The sequence below is a fragment of the Thermobia domestica genome, chromosome 6 (assembly GCF_964235325.1).
Source record: "Thermobia domestica chromosome 6, izTheDome1.hap1.1, whole genome shotgun sequence".
In the NCBI taxonomy this organism is placed as follows: domain Eukaryota; kingdom Metazoa; phylum Arthropoda; class Insecta; order Zygentoma; family Lepismatidae; genus Thermobia; species Thermobia domestica.
In genome coordinates, this window is record NC_137459.1 from 189258300 (window position 1) to 189273862 (window position 15563).

Genomic DNA, 15563 nt, shown 5'->3' on the forward strand with positions numbered 1-15563 from the left:
TTCAAGAGTACATTTTGTTGGCTTTTTAAAATTTTTATTTTAAAGGTTTGTCATTTCTCGTGGCTACTTATGCAATTTTATCCACAGGCATACATGCAATTTCCAGTCATTACGCAAATACATTTATATACTTACTAGCCTGCGGCTAGTTGGGTGCTTCGCCACTAGACTCCCGTTACTACGGCCTCGCACCACAAAAGCCTCTAATCATAATCAATTTAAAAAGAAAAATCTGGGGATTCGCCCTTAGACCCTCTGATATCTCATTTGATCGGCCTACGGCCTCGCACCTCGTAAACCTACAACCATACCGAATCTCAGTTCAAATATCAAGTTGTATGTAATAACATTCCGGTATCCCGAGATATACCGAATTTCAGTGCGAGTACGTGGGGGCTTTCCCCCCAGCCCACACATTTGGTCGGTCTACGGCCTCGCACATCATAAGCCTGAAAACATAACGAATTTTTGTTCAAATAACAAGTTTCATTTCTCTAACATACCAAGATTCCGAGATATAAAAATCTTTTCTTCCCGCCCCTTTTCTTCCCTTCTAGGACACATCAAAAAAACGCTTAAATACATACCTAATTATTTCAAATGAAAAGTCAAAATATCAAATTCTATGCTCCTAACCTTCAGAGGTTCCCAGATATCGACATGTTATTATAATAATTGCAATCCCCACCCCCTCTCCTTTCCATATTTTTCCTTTACCTTTTTACTAAAACAACAAAAAACACTGAAACACATGTCAAATTATTTTCAATGAGAAATCCAAATACCAAATTTCAAGTCTCTCACCTTAAAGGATTGAAGATGTTTGTAATCCCTACCTAATATTCTTCCCGCCCTTTTTCTTCCTTTCTGGGTCACATATCAAAAAACGTTGAAATATGTATCTTATTATTTTAAGTGAGGAATCCAGATACCAAATTCCACACAGAGAAAAATCTGTTCTCCGGCCAGCGGTATATTGTACGTACAAATATACAGTATCCTCTTGCTTATTATAGAAATCAGTATGGAGCATACGTTATCCGTATGCTACATAGGCACTGCCCTTAGATATTACATCATGCCGTTGCAGGATGTCTGACATCTAACAGTTTTCCGTATATCACATGCATATACTTATGTTACCTTCGTCAGCTATATGTCATATACGTCCATTTGTATGTGAGATCCTGACCGCCTACATGATTTCATACGGAAAGTATGTATAGACGGAAAACTTATACAGAAAGTATTATAAAACATGTGTTTTCAGTTATACGTCTGCTGTACGTTAAGTCCAAAAACTACAGGAATTACGCATGTAACCTATCTTTTTAAGTACGCCACCTACATTTTTTTCTCAGTGCATGTTTCTAACCCTTTAAGTTTCCGAGATATAGGTATATTATTATACTAATTGCAATAATTGCAATTTCCACCCCTTTTTTTAATTTCTACATCTTTCCTGCCCCTTCTAATTTAAATATCAAAAAACACTTAAATAAGTATCATATTATTTTCATTGAGAAACCCAAATACCAAGTTTGAAGTATCTAACGTCAAGGATTTCGGAGATATGGCCATTTTATTGAAATATTTTCCACCCCATTTTCCCCTTCCTCGTCGAATTTCCCAAAATCCTTCCCTGGTGGTACCCTTCGTCACAAATTCTATATACTGTACAAATTTCAAGTTTCTAGCTTAAGCGATTTGGCCTGTACGGTGGTCTGTCACTCACTCAGGGCTTTGCCATTTTTATATAGAGAGACTTAAGATTTTATGGGAAAGCCATGGATTTTGTTCTTACAAGGAGGGTGTCCGAAGTGTAAATCTCAGATTTCAAGAAGGTTTGTGCATATTGTTAGGGGGGGCTCATGAAATAAAGATAGGCACAACAAATTTCGGCGGAACCCTATATTTGGGTGGGGCAGTGCCCCATTTGCGATTTTCGGCTTTCGTAGTAAAAATCGGCCTTTTGATTTGAAAATTGACGTGTTGTCTAGAATCGTTGTCATTCGTTTTCATTTGCCTAAAGATACTTCAATTGTGGGTCGGGGATCCCTGTGGGGGGGGGTCCCCTCACAAGTGGGAGCACCAACTTTTGGAAACCTTAAAGTTTTCAAGATTAATTTCTTTCGTGTTTTTAATTGCTCATTTCCGGAGAGCCATGTCATGTACAGGCAGGAAATCTCTTTTAGCTTCAATGAACTTTGCATACACAAAATTGAAAATAGACGAACATTTGTCATTGCGTGTTCCTTGATTATCAATTTAAGCTTCCCACCGGTAAAGTTGCGACGCATGTTTTACTTTTTAGATTTAGTTTGTACACTTGATTTTTTTTTTTTTTTTTTTTTTTTTTTACCTGCAGGACTTGATTTAGATTTCCAAAACTTGACGACTTTTTTTTTTCTTGTACTCTGTTGGTACTTCATCGCCTTTAGGGATGTCATCTTCTACAACTTCGCATTCGGGATCGTCTACGGCTATTGTCACTGTTAAGCATTTATCGATGTCGAGTTCTGCCGTCTTTTCGACAACAAAAATGGGATCTTTCATACCACATTCTAAAATATCAATGAAAGATGATGCCAATTCTTTTTCCTTATCTGTAATAATCTTTGCTACATATTTTTCAGCAGGAAATGCAGTTTGTAGAAGTGAAATGATATTCACAGGATTCATTATGAGACTTCACGTGTTCAAAATGTATTCAGTTTACTAACACGTAGTAAATACGTAAGTACATAATACGTAAGTAAATACAGTGAACCTAAACGAAATTCATAACGCGACATAAGACACTGGCTTCCTAATAACAGATATTCAATCTCTATATAAGACGATAACTCGAAACAGCGTCTGTCCAAGGACGCGTTCACTTCGCGAATGGAGTAAATAGATTTGTCGCGCATGCTTTAAATGGCGCCAAATGAACTGTGAGTGTATTTAACATTGTACACGCTATCTTTTCGTCGTTCTGGGGTTCCTTTTAACTTTGTTTGTACAATATAGAATTGAATGTGCTGTATTTTTGAATACTAATTTTATAATTTTAAAATACTCATAAGTACCAAATAAATGCATATACAAAGTTTGTCCATGTCTAAATTAGTTTATTTACTTATAGTCAGACAGGCTTCGCTCAAGCAGCAGTTTAGTAAGCAAGTGGAGAGAGGTCCTCGCTCCCGCGCCCTGAGTAACCCAAAACCATTGGATTAGCTGACGTCTCTGCCGTTTTCTTTAGTATTTTGTTTGTTCGTTATGTCCCCTATACTATTTCTATTAGCCACTAAGTAACAAACGGGCTTTCTAGTACACGTATCAAAAGATTCTGCAGTACATACTTGCTAATCGTTAATTACAAAATATCAAATATGAACACAATTTAAAGTAAATATGGCATCACCTACATTGTAATATCGTTGTTACTCCTAATTCCGGGGGAGCGTTCCATTTCTGTAAAACATACAATCCATACAGTAAACACTGATTCTGCCAAACTCCTATTTCAAGCCCTTCAGTTCTCTTTCAACTTGTAATTTAGCATCCCAGAAACTAGGTAGAGACCTGTGCCGCACATGTGCTCCACAAAGTACTTTTAATCACATATTTGAATTCAGCTTGTCAAAATGAACGGGGAACATGTATTAAACTTGTGAGGGGGCCCCACACGCATAGGGATCACAGCCCCACAATTAAAGCATCTTCAGGCAAATGAAGACAAATGACAACGATTGTAGACAACAATAAGTCAATTTTCAAATCAGAAGGCCGATTTTTCCTACGAAAGCCGAAAATCACAAATGGGGCACTGCCCCACCCAAATATGGGGTTCCGCCGAAATTTGTTGTGCCGATCTTTATTCCATGAGCCCCCCTAACAATCTGCATAAACCTTTTTGAAATCTGAGATTTACACTTCGGACACCTTCCTTGTTAGACCACCAGTGTCTTGGAGATGTAATAGTTTTGCGGTAAACTTTAAGCAATCAACTAACTGATCTTCATCTATGTGTATTATGTAAAATACCGCTTATGATATTTATTTTGCTCGTAATAAAAAAAAATAGAAATGATGACGAAAATTCAAAGGCATCCATTATTTTAGCGTAATACTGCAGGAGTTCAGATCATTGGATTTATCATAAGAGTCGACTGTATAAGATAGACTACATTAAATTCCAATGTGGGACAAAGAAAATATGCAGCATTACTATGCAGTTTTTCAACGTTATAACTCAATATGAAAATATTATCATAGGTCTCACAAACAATCGAATTTTAATCCTAACTCGATTAATATATAACAAAAGGCAGGTCTATACAACTACTGACTTGAGATGAAAGTGGCATACTCGTAGTACATTTAAAGATATACTAAAGACAAAATGATGAGGTGTGTGCAACAATGGTCTAACAACGAAAAATGTGAAAATGAGATTTTGATGTCATCTCTTGTCATTTAAATTGAATTGTCTTCCCATTATCTGAGTTAGATAAAATTCACCTAGTAAATTTTTTATATATTTTATACATATGGATATTTTAGTTCTGGGTCTGAATCTAAGGCCTAAAATATTAAAAACAGGAGTCCTAATCTGAACTTCGAAATTTCGGATCTGGATCCAGGAACCGGATATCCGGATGTAGATCCAGGAACCGGATATCCGGATCCGGACCCAAGATTCGAAACTTCGGATCCGGATCCAATATCCGAAATTTCGGATCCGGATCCAAGATCCGGATAAACGGGTCCAGATTCAAGATCCGAAATTTCGGATCCGGATCCAGGAACCGGATATCCGGATACGAGATCCGGATCTTATATTATCCGTATATCCGAGATCCGCACCCGTTTGGCCATCCTTAGTACCAATCGTATGTTTTCTTAAGGTGCTGAATCGATTGCAAAAAATTACTTTTCGCTATCTATTGCCGTTTCTCTTCTGTGGTGATCAATGTTCCAACCGAAAATTTTTACAACTTTCGTCTTGAATAAAGGATTAATGGATTAGATGGAACATATCCTTGAGACGCTGAATCGACTGCGAAAAACCGCTTCTCCATATATTTTACCATTTTTGTTCTATGGCGATAAAACTTGAAATCGGAAATGGTTAATGGTAATCGACTTCAAAAAACGATTCTCGATACCTTTTACCATTTTTTTGGAACCGGAAGTATTGGTAAATTTCAATCACTTCTGGTTTAGGTCGAGTGTTACTGGTTATGACAGCATGTTTCTTTGAAACGGAGGAGATGGAATCTATTTTTGGGACTTGAAAGGTTTGCAAGAAACCAGCTCTCGATATCTCTTACGGAGCGGTCCCGGGTTCGATTCCCGGGGGGGGGGGCACTCGGTCAAAAAAGTTTAAAAAGCTTTTTCAGGCCAGCCATCCTGAGTGAAGTTTTCCTGGGTTTTCCTCATTCACACCAGACAAATGCCGGGATGGTACCTAACATGTAGGTCCCAGGTCGCTTCCTTCCTTCCCCAATCTTTTCCTTTCATTCCCTTTCTCCGGATTGTGTGCTCGCCGAGGGACGTCATCCCTCATACGTGACGGGCTAAATGGCTATTGATCCCGAAAGCCCAGAAAGCTAAATCCTAAATCCTAAATCGGTATCTCTTACTGTTCTGGATATCTCTGCTCTGATACCTGTCGACAGGCAGACAGAAGGACGGACGAACAGACAAAACCGTACTATAAGACCTCCGACACTTATGAATAACATAGTTTGGAAGTCTAATAACACGCGTTGCAGCTTCTACAAGGTTTTACATTTATGAAACCAAAGTAAGCAGGCGGCCAAGTCAAGAGATTTTTACGGTACTTGTTGTCTTGTCAGATTCAAAAAAATTACAATTTCATTAAGCAACGAGGAAGATGATAGGTAACCAAAAATTCAATTAAAAACAAAATATCTTCCAAATATAAATTTAGCTTTTTAGAAAACGAACTCTATTTATCTTTTTTCTTAATTAAGCGCTTAGTACAAATTAATCCCATTTCAGCACTGAGTCTATATGAGACGTGGGTCTACAGCTTAATATGGAATACAAACCAAATGCGTCGTTCTTATTGTTAGACTGCTGGGTCCAATTGGAACTAGTTTGGTCGGACTTAGATTCCCAGCCAACTTGCAATGTATTATTTGTACTTACAAGCCGAGAGAATATTACACTCTAACGTGGAACTTTCTTGGGCGTAGAGTCCCATTGAAAGCAACCAGTTCCATTGGGTTAAGTCCGACCCTGTGAAACAAATGAACTTCTGCTGGGAATTAAACCCAGGACTGCCGCGCCAAAGACGCGTACGCTAATCATATAACCACGAGGAATCTCCAGAATATACCTTTCAGTATCATTGTTCAAAAGTATTTGAACTTTTGATGCTCATTTTAGTGATTTAGTGTTTTTCACTCCATCCCTTGTCATCCGTTTGAAGGATTGATCCCGGGAGAGTTCATTTGGAAGCAAATAAATAAAAAAAAGCAGCAAGGGTAAAAGAAACGAGTTGAACCACTTTGAAGATACCGCACATAACTTTGTCTTTCAGATATCAGGTTAAACTTAGCCAAGTATATGGTCATTACAATTGGTCTCGTTAGATGGTGCTCAACACAGTAATTTTATTTATATTTATTAGTTGTCTCTACACTTCAAAACTATATACACAATACAGTACTCAAAGGCTCCTCAATTAATTACTAGTCAGTATTCTATTTAGACTTTAAGTGATGGAAGACATAGACTTATTTTAAAAATATATACTTTACTTACTCTGTTAACGGTTATTCGCTGAAATTCTGACATTGTTTGTGGCAGTGTTTTTCTAGTATTCATTTACACTAGTCGGACCTACATAACAGGACTTTGTACCGCTAAAAAAATAATGTAAAATTACATAATGAGTTTTATAGGTTAACACAACACTCTTTTTTTTTTTAAAAAAAAAAAAACTATACCGAATCATTTTTTCTTGTGAGGTATACAATTTGTAAGGACATTTACGAAAAATTATCTACTTGAATTTGGTAATACTATTGCCTCAAATTTGCTTAAATGAGACGGAATATAAGCTCTCAGCTACTTCTATCATACGAGCCAGATGTAAATTTAATACAAGAGAGGTATTCTGTCCTTCGTATTCTCGTTCATTGGAACTATCCTATTAACATCTTAATTTTAATTCCTCTGGTGTTGTTGGTAACTCCTATACAGTCAAAGTATCAAGTTTCCATGCACCACAACCACATGAACAGCACCGATGACATAGTGGTGGCTCATAATGAAAGCCATATTGGTAATATATACAAATATATATAATTTTGTCGCTACAAGCTATGGAAAGGATGCTTACTAAAGTCCTAATTCTCGTAGTCCTATTTAAAATTATGCAGCTGTCCCATATCATTTTCCCATCCCTCGTTTTCCTTCCACCCTACATCTTAGCTCATTTATCAAGATCAAATTATCAAATTTCTTCTCAAATTCACAATATTTTCCTTTTTTATTTATCCCTAATATTGTTCTTCTTTACTATTCACTTTCCAACATTAGGGGCCGCGGTGACTCAGTAGTAGAGCGTTCACCTCTGCTGCTTGGGGTCCCGGGTTCAAACCCTGCTCCGCTAAGTGAACTTTGTGGTGGATAAACACCGTGCACGGGTTTTCTCGTGGCTCTCCCGTTTCCTCCCACATTCTTCATTCCACCGTTTCATTCATCTTTCATCATCACCGTCTCCTTTAGCCTAACCGGCATAACAGTGGAACGTAAGACTTAATGATTTCATTTTTCTTTTTCCAACAATTCCTTATCATTTCCACTAACGTAATTTTCTCCACTCTTCACCTGATTCACATAATCCTTTTTATAGCTTTCGAGTAGTGACCACGTTTTTGTACTACAAGAGTACATGATATAGTTCTCTCGTGCCTATATGGTTATAAACGTGACTTGGTCACAGGTGACAAGGTTCGATTCTCAGTGAGAGTTCATGTGACTCAGATTCCTGTTAAGTTTTAGGTCTATGTATCAGATAGCCTGAAGAAATTAAATGTCGGTCAAAAGCAGGGGATTCGTGTTTATTATTCAATTCGAAATCTTTTGTCATAGCGAATCTTACCGAGGAATTTAGAGCTTAAAACATATAAAACGATAATCATGCCAGTTGTACTGTATGGTTGCGAAACATGGTTGCTTAGTCTGAGAGAAGAACGTAGACTGAAAGTATTTGAGAACAAGATCCTGAGGAGAATATTCGGACCCAAGTAAAACGGGAAGGAGAAATGGTGGAAACTTCATAACGGGGAACTACATAATTTATACCGTTTACCGAACATTGTTAGGGCCAGCTCATGTAGCCAGAATGGAAGAAAATAGGAATGTTTTCAAAGTTTTAATTGGAAGTCCAATTGGAAAACTATCTAGGAAGGCCTAGGCTCAGATAGGAGGACAATATTAAGATGAATCTCACAGAAAGAGGAATACAAAGTAGAAACTGGATCCAGTTGCTAAAGATAGAAGTTGATGGGGATCTTTTGTGAATGTGGCATTGAATCTCCGGGTTCCATAGGCTATAGAATTAGTTAATTTAGTATCAATAGCCTGGTGCTGACCAGAGACGTTAAGCTCCAACCCAACCAAACAAGAGTACAAGGCTGAAATTGTCTTTCCAAAGAATGTTAAGGAATCTTTTAATTCCTAAAAACGCTATTGAATGGAAAGAAAAGTTATTGGCCTTTTAGAGACCGCTATCAGTCTTTCTTCAGAGACGAAAACAAATGACGACCTAAAAGTCATATAAACCTATGATTGAGTATTGAATGATTCATTTGACAAATGTAAACAGCATATGAGGTTTATAAACCACACCAGTCCTCTCCGTCAAGGTGTTGTGTTTATGTACCACGCCTGTCTTCAGCTAGACGATCGGCAGTGTGAGTATATGCTCAGTCTCGAAAGCGTTAAATTTGCTAGTATATAAAAAAAAGAAACATGTGTATATTGCTACTTTCAAGCTGAATACAACAAAGTGATGGAAGTATAATATTTCTACTTTGTAGAGGCAACGCTAAAATGTTTAATTCATTGTATTAACTATTTTTTTCTATACATTATCGAACGATATAGGCTATTACCTACACTAAGAAACAATAATACAATTTGGTGCATACAAAATTTATTAAGAATATACTTTTCACTAATTAACGTTAAAAGTCTCGGTTTAGAAATAGAATCCTTTCATGAGACTAAAGGCGAGATGACTTTCGTCGGAAAACACTTACATATAGTTACCATGCGATATTTCTAAAACACACAGAACTTCGAAAGCGTTTTTGCATTTGGTATGGAAAATCTGACATCGATTTCTGATACTGGATTATGTGCTCGGATCCTACATAAATCTATAAGTTAATATCTAACATAGGATTGATGTTGATAGAAGTCCAAACAAACAAGCAAGCAAGATAAAAGATAAACTGTGCAGTTCTCTTATTATAAAACTATGATAACACCAATTGAAATATTATTGGCTTAAGTTAGTCATTATGTAAATATAGTTTTATTAAAAATAAAACAGGAAAACATTGGTTCTCTCCAAATACCACGTTTAACACTGTAAGTTTAAATATACTTACTTGTAATTCTTCTAAAAATATTTCATCGTTCGATTTATTGGCCATTTCCTTATGTAGATTACAATTTCACTACATGAACTTCCAATTTTGAAATCGTAAGTGATGGTGGTATTCAAATAAGAGAAACGAAAGTTTCAAATACGCACTACATCAATACACACACTAGAGACAATACTCGCACATTCAAATAACACAATGTATATCACCAAAATCACTTCAAATAAGAGAATCAGATACCGCAATCATATTTTGTATTATAAGTAATAGTTACGTGACGTTTAGAGTTAGCGAAGTCTTCCAAAAAAACACGTGTCGATATGATCAGCTCACCTCAAAAATATTGAGAGGTTATAGATTTAAAAAGTAAATCATATATCTAATACGGAAATCAAAGTGTCCAGTTCCTATCCATCACAAAGAAATTTACTAAATGAGACATACGCTGATTCTGCTTCTTAACCTAGAAGAATGAGCGGTGAGTAATCTCTTTCGGTTAGAAAAGTTCAATTTTGATCAACAGGGGTTGATATGGTTGTGTTTTCTCACGTTCTGAGATACCTACATGATGCCGCTTAGTTGTTGACTCTAAAGTGGCGGTGCTGTCGGCAAAATGCAAAACAGAAAATTTTTCTACTTGTGTATATAGATGCATTTTGTGCCCAGGAAATGATTTTAAAGGCGTTGCGATCTCACTCTCACACAAACTCCTGTCAACTGAAAACAATATGAAGTCTGAATGTCATTCAAAGGACATAGAATATGTGCTAACACAAGTATATGTGTAATTTCACATTTATGTCCGGCTATGATTGACCCGATTTCATAAATTCACTGGAGCTTTGTTATTATCCATGTTGTCACAAAACTTTGCAAATCTATTGAAAAACTCAAAGTTTTTTATGTGTGTTGCAAGTTCACTTCCGATTTCTGGCATAAGAGCGCCGAAGTGAGTATTTATTCAAGATGGTGACAGATGCAGAGAAAGTTTGTGCTAAAATTTCATGCACATCAGTTTGTCCTAACAGTGCAACGACACTTCGGAACGAAGTTCAGCAAAGATTCTTCAACTGTCCAGTTCATTCGGCGATGGTATGCAGAGTTTACAGCTTCAGGATGCCTCTGTAAGGGGAAATCAACTGGTCGACCTATAGTTCGGTTGAGCACGGTGAGCGAGTTTTGCAAGAAGCCCACAGATATCGACGAACAGAGTAAGCAGAGAGCTGAATATTCCACAACCTACCGTTTGGAAGATCTTACGTAAACGATTGAAGCAGAAGTTTTACCGCTTGCAATAATTGCTACAAGCCCTGACGCCTGATGACAAAATCAGACGCTCTGAATTTTCAGGACAGTTCGAACAGCTTGTGGAAGAAGATGGGTTTTGTAAGAAATTAATCTTCAGTGATGAAGCGACATTTTTGCGAAAGTCACTAAAAAAGTTTTGAGTTTTTTTTTCAATACGTCTGCAAAGTTTCTTGCTAATATATCCAATAACAAATCTACAGTGAATTTATGAAAACCGGTCAATCACTTGTAATAACCCTGTATAATTTTGTGAATGATTAATCATATTGTTATTAAAAATCAAATGTAAGCGTCCGGTAACGTTTATTTATTTATTAAGTCCATGACATGATATTTTTTTTTAAAGTGATTTTAGGTTGAAAACGTTAACAACGAAGTTCGGATATCACTTTAGCAGAACTTTTACATTAGATATTCATTTGACGAGATTGGAGAGAAATCCTGAGGATGGATGTACACGAGACAAGAGTTAAGGCTGAGTTTTGAGTTTTTTTCAATACGTCTGCAAAGTTTCTTGCTAATATATCCAATAACAAAGCTACAGTGAATTTTTGAAAACCGGTCGCGTCTCGAAAATATGTCGTGAACGTGACGTCTCGTCTCGAAACTTTTATGTATTTCTATTGGAAGTACTCTGTCTTATCTCGAATCTCGTGACAAGAACTCTGTCTCGCCTTGTCGTGTGCACAATCCTAATCCTAAGAGAAATTCAGTCAGGATGACTGGCAACGAAATTCAAAAACTAATCGTTGATTATTTTTAATTGTTTAAAAACACAACAACAAGGAAATGGGCTCAAACGGCAAACATTGCAGCAGTTGATTTTTATTCCTCTATAAACACACCTTTCTATGTTAATTATAATACCAAAATAATTATAGAGTTTTGAAAGAACTCTATGCTTATGCCCATTTGCATAATTTTGTTTTTCTTACATGCACTCCAATAGAAGATTTAAAAAATCGACTATTTGTTCAAGTTACTTTAAATTTCCAATTGTTAGTCATATTTTACATGTCAGATACGAGAACTTTTTAACACATAGAAACGTTTTTATTGATTTGTTCTTGATAAAATCTCGGTGATTTTAACAAACATATTTAGTTATTCTTTCAAGCCTTCGGCCGCTGTACGCTTTAGGCTAAATGTATGCTTAATGAAAAGCTCTAATTTGTTTGCCATATCTCATCATTTCTTTTCTCTTTTTCTTTTCTTTTCTTTTTTCTTTTTTCTTTTTCTTTTTACTTTGCTTACCATCAACATGCGGTTACAGAAATAACAGGCTCGGGGAAACATAATGGTACGTAACATTTTCTAAGTTTCGACTGGACTGGATTGAATTTGAGTTTAGCGTCCTGTTCAGCAACGAGGCTACACGGGACGTGGACCTGCAGCTTAACGTGTGACCCGAGCCACACAAGTTTCCGTCAGGAGTTGAACTCGGGTCTCCTACTCCAAAGGCGCGTACATTATCCACATAGCCACGAGGGATGTCATTAAAACTTTTGAGTAAACTAGAATAGAAGGATCAATGCTCCATTGTAATTCAATGCAATGACACTTACCCAGGGCTGGCCCTAAACAATTTGCCGCCCCGGGCAATGCCATCATCATTCGCTGCCTTTTCCCAGAAAGAACAAATCTTAAAATCTACGATTTTAAGTATGCTACTCACTCCATCATGAACAATGAAGGAGTGGGAAAGAGCACTCGCATCCAGAATGACCTAACACTACAAATACAACCTTGTTATGTCTGTTTGTTATTTAAATAATAATAATAATCTATTACGTTAGTGGAAGATAAAGCAAACACACCTGTAGAAGAAAGATGATAATCCTTTTTATAGCATTCAATATTGAGCTTCAATCTCAATATATCAGTTCGCAATTCCAGTGCAACTAGCTCTTTTAGCTTTATTTCTTGATTTTTCTTTTACATTTGCTTGTATGTGACAAAGCCAAGCCTAATTTTCATGTCAAAGTTGTAATAACTAAATAAATGGTACAGGTGTTCGCAACTGTTCTAGAATTGAGTCCTTGTATTTGACAACAATCAAGCAATTCATACTGAGATTTATTTGACCATTTGCTTTAGCACTGTTTATGTGACCTTAAACTAGTGCGACCTAAACATGGTTTATCAATTTAGTATTCAAGTAGAAGGTCAGCTTAGTAAATTTAACTACCCTGTTTCCAACAAGAAATGCTTATTTTAATAATTTAGTCTTGACAGATTTTGCCGCCTATCGAAATTTGTCACCCTGTGCAAAAGCACCTGTTGCACATATGGTAGAGCCGGCCCTGCCCTTGCTCTAATAATCAACAAGAAATTACGTTAGCGTTCAGAATCATCACTACCAGTTTCAAATAATTACATTGAAAGAATACAGTTTACGTTGCCATTAAATCGTCACAATATACTGTATAAATGTAAAAATGGTAGTGGTCAAATCTAAATATGGCTACGGTCCTTGTCCTATTTTGAAGTAATTAAATAGAAATAATGCTGTTTTAAGTTGCTATTAAATCGTCCCAATAATTATAAATGTAAAAAATACCTGCACAGTAGAGCCATCTATTGCCATCAGCCAGATAGCCATATATCGACACCTATTAGCGCTCTCTTAACTATTAGGATTTGGCATTACTCACATATTGAGACGTTTCCCTCTTATAATGAGGATACGTTTAAATACAGCTTCCGAGCAAGATTTATAAACTCAGCGTTGTCAAAAGCTTTTAAAGTATTGATTATTATTATTATTATTATTATTATTATTATTATTATTATTATTATTATTATTATTAATAATAATAATAATAATAATAATAATAATAATAATAATAATAATAATAATAATAATAATAATATCAGCTTTCAGACAGTCGAGAGATCTCTAAGTCATTAATGAGGCTAGTGCTCGCGGAACCTCACTGTCGCAGGCTCGAAACCATCTCAGGTCTTGGATGTTTATGTTGTTCTTTCAGCATTTATTCTATTATTATCGTCTCCTTTAGTCTAAATGACACAATCATGCAACAAAAAAATCACAAATGCAGCTTCATTATAATAACATCCAGCTTCATTTTGTGCAATTATAATATAATGGTATCACTGCCACCCCTTTTAATATAATGGCAGAACTTTCATGTAATGTAATGTGAGTTATATTTTTGTAATATTGTACAAAACACTACTTATCTTCTATAACCCAAAACAAAATGTTGGAGTGATTATTTTGCTGAGATCTAATTTGAATTCTCTCTACTATCTCAGAAGTTAGACTTAATTACTGGCACTTCATTCATGAGATGAATCTAAAAGGAAAGATCATATTCTGGGCGTTAAAGTTAATTGGTGTGTGTGGCTTTGCTGTCACTTTGACGTCTTTTTAATAATGTTTTCTGATCTTCTAAGACTAAATCTCAACAGTACCACCGCTGCTTAAGGAAGACTTCCGCTTGGTCTTCAAATGTAAAAATAAGGTCAACTGATTAAAAAAATAAAAAATAAAAAAAAAAACGAAATAGTGTAATTTTCCTTACCTGAAAGAACGATACTTCTATTGAGTGAGCTGCCATTGAATAGTCGTTGGTAGGGATAATTCTAACACTGCCACCCCCGCCTCTCACCCTTCCACGCAGTTTCCTGCTACGGAGATAATCGAGCCTCACTTATCTCCAATAGTCGTGTCCAGCTTTGCAAGTGCCAAGTTATTTCCACTTGTTACTTTCTGATGTTTACATACACGCAACATATACAAACTGCCCGACACACATGGATTAGTATCAATCGCCTCATTGGCTGCTCCATTTCTTTCAGCTCCACCTCCAACTAACCCCCTCCCCGACAGTCTTCTACAAACTTTCAGTTCAAACCAAAACGCGTCAGCCCCGGGATCCTTTCCCGGCTCGTATGTCGTTCCTTTGGGATATCTCATTACCAGCTTATCGCGCAAAGCTCTCTGGAAATTCTTACTAATTATTTGGTCTAGATGATTGAAACATGCGCGAGTGGGCGGTATCCTGCCAAGAGTGTGCTTACTACCTCTGCTTCAGATTGCTCCACGTGTCAAGGGTTGGAAAAGTTGGAAGATTCCAGATCCAAAAACAGAGCTGTCAGCAACAATTTCACAGCATTGAGGCTTTCCTAATAGCCATGTTTTCCTTCTTTTGACATTGAACAATTCCACACACGAACAGAAGCTGTCAACAGAATAGTTTTTGCAACCTTAATTTCCTCAATGAATTCTCGCAAATGTTATATGATGCCCAAAACAAATCAGGTACAGTACCCGGATACTCATAGGAACAAATTCGTGATCTATTATTTCTGTGTTACTCCACAGAGTACAGTACACCTCGTAGTGTTTACAACTAGACCTGATTCCTCTCTGTCATATAAACTATACATTTTGAAATGTATATGAAGGTTTAAAATTTAATAAATAAATAAATCTTCTTCGAATGGTCAATGTACATCTACGACCTACATCCCCCCCCCGAAAACACCACTACCTGGTATTATTATTATTATTAATGTATAGTCCTATACAGTATATACACACACACGCTTTTATTCAACTTCCTCTCGCTGAAATACTTATGTAGAATG

At 36.4% G+C, this 15563-nt stretch overlaps 1 protein-coding gene across 1 annotated transcript in view; it reads right to left on the bottom strand.

Moving 5' to 3' along the window:
* LOC145687746 (uncharacterized) overlaps positions 1-14687 on the bottom strand; it is an 89225-nt gene extending 74538 nt beyond the window's left edge. Inside the window, exon 1 of the mRNA XM_081761194.1 lies at positions 14495-14687. Within this exon, the coding sequence (XP_081617320.1) occupies positions 14495-14530 (36 nt within the window). The 5' untranslated portion in view covers positions 14531-14687. The remainder of the gene's footprint in view (positions 1-14494) is intronic.
* Between the last annotated feature and the right edge of the window lie 876 nt (positions 14688-15563).